Source organism: Hippoglossus stenolepis, chromosome 24, assembly GCF_022539355.2.
Source record: "Hippoglossus stenolepis isolate QCI-W04-F060 chromosome 24, HSTE1.2, whole genome shotgun sequence".
Taxonomy (NCBI): Eukaryota; Metazoa; Chordata; class Actinopteri; order Pleuronectiformes; family Pleuronectidae; genus Hippoglossus; species Hippoglossus stenolepis.
This window is the reverse complement of record NC_061506.1, coordinates 13,525-19,203: the sequence shown is the minus strand read 5'-3', so window position 1 is coordinate 19,203 and position 5,679 is coordinate 13,525. Positions and strand designations below refer to the sequence as shown.

General features: G+C 51.5%; 1 protein-coding gene across 1 annotated transcript; it reads right to left on the bottom strand.

The window, feature by feature from the left end:
• Window positions 1-423: 423 nt before the first annotated feature.
• Window positions 424-5,350, bottom strand: LOC118103660 (NLR family CARD domain-containing protein 3-like). The gene is made up of 7 exons (XM_047339050.1): window positions 4,965-5,350; window positions 4,648-4,876; window positions 2,789-4,571; window positions 2,447-2,620; window positions 2,091-2,264; window positions 1,446-1,492; window positions 424-1,361 (listed from the first exon to the last, which is right to left on the bottom strand). The coding sequence occupies exons 2-7, from the start codon at window positions 4,874-4,876 to the stop codon at window positions 775-777; spliced, it is 2,994 nt and encodes a 997-aa protein (XP_047195006.1). The 5' UTR covers window positions 4,965-5,350; the 3' UTR covers window positions 424-774.
• Between the last annotated feature and the right edge of the window lie 329 nt (window positions 5,351-5,679).

Sequence of the window (5,679 nt, the reverse complement as noted above, 5' to 3'; positions counted from 1 at the left end):
GCTCGACCATGTTTACACTCCCTTCCGGGATGCGTATAAGGCCCTCCCCCGCCCCCATTCGGCAAATCGGATCACGTCTCAGTTCTGCTGCTTCCTATAGGCAGAAACTCAAACGTGACAGACCGGTGACTCGGACCAGTCATCGGTGGACCGACCAATCAGACTCGGCTCTACGGGACTGCTTCAGCATGACGGAGTGGTGCGTGTTCCAGGATGACAACATCAACACGTACACGGACGCGGTCATCTGCGACATCAGCAAATGCATCGATGACGACACAGTGGAGTCAGGGATCTCTTTAAATCACCCCACCCACTTTGATCAGAGAGCCTCTGACACATGACAGTCAGGGATGTGCTCCAGAAATAAGACTGGGATCTGCAGAGGGACGGTCAAAACCTGAGAAAAGACAAACTGACGGGTTGAATTGAATAGTGTGGCTTTTAATTAGAAAAGGAACAGAACAGAGATACAGTGGTACCTTCCGTCTTTAACAGGACCTGAAGTGGTTGAGCCTGTAATCATTAATCTGACAGATGAAGCAGCGTGTACCTGTGTGACACTAAAAGCTGTTTTTTAGCTTTGTAACATTTCAAACCCGAGCAGCTGGTTTTACTGATAGTTTCTAAATACTGTGATTGACTTGGCCCATCACCGACGGACAGAAGCAGCACCTTCGACAGCAGCGCTCCACGTTTGTTCTAAAGCCACCATGTCTTTGACCACGTGTCTCGATCTCTGCCACTCACAGGGTTCATGTGAAACCCTGTGTGCTACACTGAAGGCAGAGAGACTGAGGCACTGGACTGCAACCAGAACCCAAACCCGGGATAGAGAGTGTCGGTGAATGTGGTGTGGAAGGTGTGGAGGTGGATCAGCGCGTCGCCGGAGACGACAAAGAAGGACAGCGTGCCGGCAGGGACGTCCACGTACACTGCTGCTCTGTTGGAGTCTTCGGAGGAGGTGGTGGAGCAAGTTGTTGGGCTGTTATCGTGATAAGCGAGGAAATGACCATCGTTGCAGATCGGACGCCCGCCGCGTGTGACGGTGCAACCGTGAAGATCGGAGCAGTAGAGACTCCAGGACTGGTCGTTCATTCCAAACCAACTATCGTCACCTTCTCCTTCCCGTGCGATTCCTCTGGAACTCACTGCTATGTTGATGAGCCCATTCCAGTCGACCTCCCAGTAACAGCGACCAGTCAGAGCGTTTCTACACAGCAGCTGAGGGCGCTCGTCAAACCTGTCCGGATGATCGGGATACGTCTGGATGTCGTCCTCGTACGTCACTGTCCTGCTGTCGTTGGACAGGTGGAGGTTCTTGTTTATCGTGTCTGTGTCCAGTACGAGTTCACAGAGATCTGATGGAGAGAAAGAGACGATGTGCAGTTACTGATGCGTCGCACTGACTCGGGGCATCAGTGATCTGAACGAGCCACACTTACACTTCTTCAGCCCAGGTCTCAACCATCGGACGCCATCAGGCTCCACCCTGACAAGAGAAGAGGGCGTCAGAGCAGCTCAGTCCGAGCTCGTGGTTATTTATTGATCACAGTCTGTAAATAAAGACGAAAGACGCGTCTCCACTTCCTCCAGAGATACGAACGCTGACATCTCACAAGTGATGTCATTTGTTCTGAGCAGCCGGGACCAGGGAGCCGCTCAACCAATCAGGAGTCAGTCTCAGCTGTCAATCATAATGTCTCACCTTGTTTTCATACCATCAGATAACTAATTAAAACCAAACTGATCAGAAACCTGAACAAAAGAAGTATTTAACATCTTCTTTAATTGTTCCATGTCCCGTCTGCTAACATGGAGGAGGTGGGGTTTGAGACCTATACTGCAGCCAGCGGTCATTCAGTCTTTATTTACAGTCTGAGATCTGGATGGTTAATAACAGAGGAGGAAAGTGCACTGTAAAAAATGATGAACAAATCCTGACTGAAAGAGAGAACGGGCTGGAGACGTGGAATCAAACCATGCAGAATGTTTTTAAAGATATTTCTCTGGTACCTATGGGACAGAAGTGTGAAAGGAGGAGAGCAGGAGGTAAAGATCCTCAGTTAAACAGGTTGAAGAATCCTGACCTGAGAGTGTCCAGCACACAGTGTGGACTCCTCAGTCCCACAGACAGCAGCTCCACTCCTGAGTCCTGCAGCTGGTTGTTGCTCAGGTCCAGATCCCTCAGGCTGCAGGTCGGGGAGCTGAGGACGGACGACAGAGCTGCACAGCTCCGCTCCGACAGGTTGCAGCCGTTCAGCCTGGAGACGAGGACAAAGAAGAGGACAAACAACGTGTGTGATGGATTTTAATCACCTTTACAGTTGATCTGGATTAAAAGACACAGAGGAGCAAACATCTTGGTTTGTTCTCCAGCCTCCAGGGGAATAAAAACACCTTTTATTTCTAATGAAACTGAAAAGAATGGATGACTCGGTCGGACCTGAGAGTTTCCAGCACACAGTGTGGACTCCTCAGTCCCACAGACAGCAGCTCCACTCCTGAGTCCTGCAGGGGGTTGTTGCTCAGGTCCAGATCCCTCAGGCTGCAGGTCGGGGAGCTGAGGACGGACGACAGAGCTGCACAGCTCCTCTCCGACAGGTTGCAGCCGCTCAGCCTGGAGAACAACGCATTAGGTCAACATGAACGTCCCTGACTGTTTGGGATTCAGTGAAATCCAAAGTGAATGTGACGTAAGGGCGTAACAATAGGAACCGTGATGAGTTTTGAAAGTAAACCGTATCAGTGTGGATGCAGTAAGTGGTGTCTTCATGTGAACACTTACAGAGCTTGTTGCGAGGCTTTGACCACCGGCAGCAGCCGAGGAAGATGCTCCTCTGACGCAGAGTATTTCTTCAGGTCAAACACGTCCAGGCTTTTGGCTGACGACAGTAAGATGAAGGCCAGAGCGGACCAGTGGGCGGGACACAGCTGATCCACGGACAGACTTCCTGACCTCAGGTAGCGCTGGATCTCGTCCACCAGAGAGCGATCGTTCAGTTCGTTCAGACAGTGGAACAGGTTGATGCTTTGCTCTGCGGAGGTCGTCTCTTCGATCTTTTTCTGGATGTACTCAACCGTTTCCTGTGTGGTCCACGAGCCACTTCCTGTCTGGGTCAGCAGGCCTCGTAGGAGACTCTGATTGGTCTGCAGGGAAAGACCCAGGAGGAAGCGGAGGAACAGGTCCAGGTGTCCGTTTGGACTCCGTAAGGCCTCGTCAGCAGCGCTCTGGTAGAAGTTTGTCATGTGAGACATGGGGGAGGTTGTTTGTTGGCCTGACATCAGATTGACTCCGGAGTTGATGAAGGTGAGATGGACGTGAAGAGCAGCCAGAAACTCCTGGACGCTCAGGTGGACGAAGCAGAACACCTTGTCCTGGTACAGGCCTCTCTCCTCTTTAAAGATCTGCGTGAACACTCCTGAGTAAACGGAGGCAGCTCTGATATCGATGCCACACTCTGTCAGGTCGGATTCGTAGAAGATCAGGTTTCCTTTACGCAGCTGCTCAAACGCCAGCTTTCCCAGAGACTCCATCATCTTCCTGCTGTCGGGACTCCAGAGTGGATCTGCCTCAGCTCCTCTGTCATACTTGAGCTTCTTCAGTTTGGACTGAACCACCAGGAAGTGGATGTACATCTCCGTCAGGGTCTTGGGCAGCTCCCCCCCCTCTCTGGTGCTCAACACGTCCTTCAGAACTGTAGCAGTGATCCAGCAGAAGACCGGGATGTGGCACATGATGTGGAGGCTTCGTGACGTCTGGATGTGAGCGATGATCGTGTTGGCCTGTTCTTCGTCGCTGAACCTCTTCCTGAAGTACTCCTCCTTCTGTGGGTCAGTGAACCCTCTGACCTCTGTCACCCTGTCCACACACTCAGGAGGGATCTGATTGGCTGCCGCAGGTCGTGTGGTTATCCAGAGGCGAGCAGAGGGCAGCAGCTTCCCCCTGATGAGGTTCGTCAGCAGCACGTCCACTGAGGTGGACGCTGTGATGTCGGTCAGGGTCTCCGTGTTGTGGAAGTCCAGAGGAAGTCGACACTCGTCCAGACCGTCCAAGATGAAGACGACCTGGAACTCTTCAAACCTGCAGATTCCTGCTTCTTTGATTTCAGGGAAGAAGTGATGGACGAGCTCCACCAAGCTGTACTTCTTCTCCTTCAGCACGTTCAGCTCTCGGAACGTAAACGGAAACATGAACGTTGTGTCCTGGTTGGTTTTGTCTCCTGCCCAGTCCAGAGTGAACTTCTGCGTGAGGACGGTTTTCCCGATGCCGGCCACCCCCTTTGTCATCACCGTTCTGATTGGTTCGTCTCTTCCTGGTGACGCTTTGAAGATGTCTTCTTGTCTGATGGTCGTTTCCGGTCTGTCTAGTTTCCTGGAAGCTGTTTGAATCTGTCTGACCTCATGCTCGTCATTGACCTCTCCGCTCCCTCCCTCTGTGATGAAGAGTTCGGTGTAGATCTGGCTCAGGAGCATCGGGTTTCCTGCTTTGGCCACGCCCTCGAACACACACTGGAACTTCTTCGTCAGCTTGGATTTCAGTTTACTTTGACAAAGTGGAGCCCGAGATCCTGAATCAACACAAAAGAAACCATATCAAGTTCTTCATAAAAGGAAGTGATGTGTCATTGCCGTAAATCCTCCTACCGCTCTGCAGACACTCGGCCAGATTGTCCTGCTTCATCCTCCTCAGGAAGTTCAATGCGAGCTTCAGAAACGCCTCCTTGCTGCTCCTCCTCTGCTCCTCATCCTCGCCGTCCAACACCTCCTCATCCTCCCCCAGACTCTCGAAGCATTCTGGGTAATCTGGACTCAGGAACCTCTGGTACTTCTTCAGTTCGTCCTTCACAAAAGTGAAAATGTTGTCCTGCAGCATCTGGAGGAGCAGAACGTGATGGGATCAAAGTCACGGAGGCAGCGGTCTAAAGGTGCAGTGTTTATTGTGGTGCAGCAGCAGAACAGACCGTTAGCACAGCGTCCAGATGTGTGTCCTGCTGCGGGGCGGACTGACCACTGGGAGCGTCTGAGCCCTCCTGGTCGACTCTGTGGAATCATGAAGAATCATCATGTCTGAAATAGGACAGACAACCCGAACACATAATGCCTCCAGCCACCGGGTGTCACCGGCGCTGAGACACCCTAACCCTAACTTTGAGCTTGATTTAGTCCCGGAGCCTTCAGTGTGTAGTGTGAACCCGTGTTGAGGATTGAAGGTTATAAGTCAGTTCCTCTAGTTAACAACTTAAGTAGTTAAACAGTTTCAACTTCTCTCTGATTCATTTGATCATCATAAGATGAACAAGGTGTGAAAGTGACAAACAATATAAATAGTAAGCTTTAGGTCTGGTCCAGGTCCAGTCCACTAACAAGGAGGAGGTGTGGGGTCAGGGTGGCCTTTGTTTCGCTCGACCAGGATCCACACGGTTCGGTTACCTGAAGAAAGTCCGGTCCTCCATGGAGCGGCAATGGCGACTGCTGTTCCTCCTCCTTGACGCACCGTGGCTCTCAGGTGACTCAACGTTCAGGGAGGTGCAGAGAGACGGAGAAGAGCTGAGAGGGAAATATTCAGGACGTCAGTCAAACATCAGAGCTCCTCCTGAATCTCCTCCTCTTCCTCTCACTCTGCTCAACTGAGTCATTTTCTCTGTAGTGTTTTTAGTTCAGGATGTTTAGAGGTGT

Bases quoted from the DNA above. Each gene is read 5' to 3' on its own strand.
- LOC118103660 (XM_047339050.1), bottom strand. From the start codon at position 4,876: ATGCTGCAGGACAACATTTTCACTTTTGTGAAGGACGAACTGAAGAAG. The intron at 2,265-2,446 runs GTCCGACCGAGT...CCTCGTCTCCAG, and splicing joins TGTGTGCTGGAAACTCTCAG to GCTGAACGGCTGCAACCTGT. The intron at 1,362-1,445 runs GTAAGTGTGGCT...TCTCTCCATCAG, and splicing joins GAGACCTGGGCTGAAGAAGT to ATCTCTGTGAACTCGTACTG.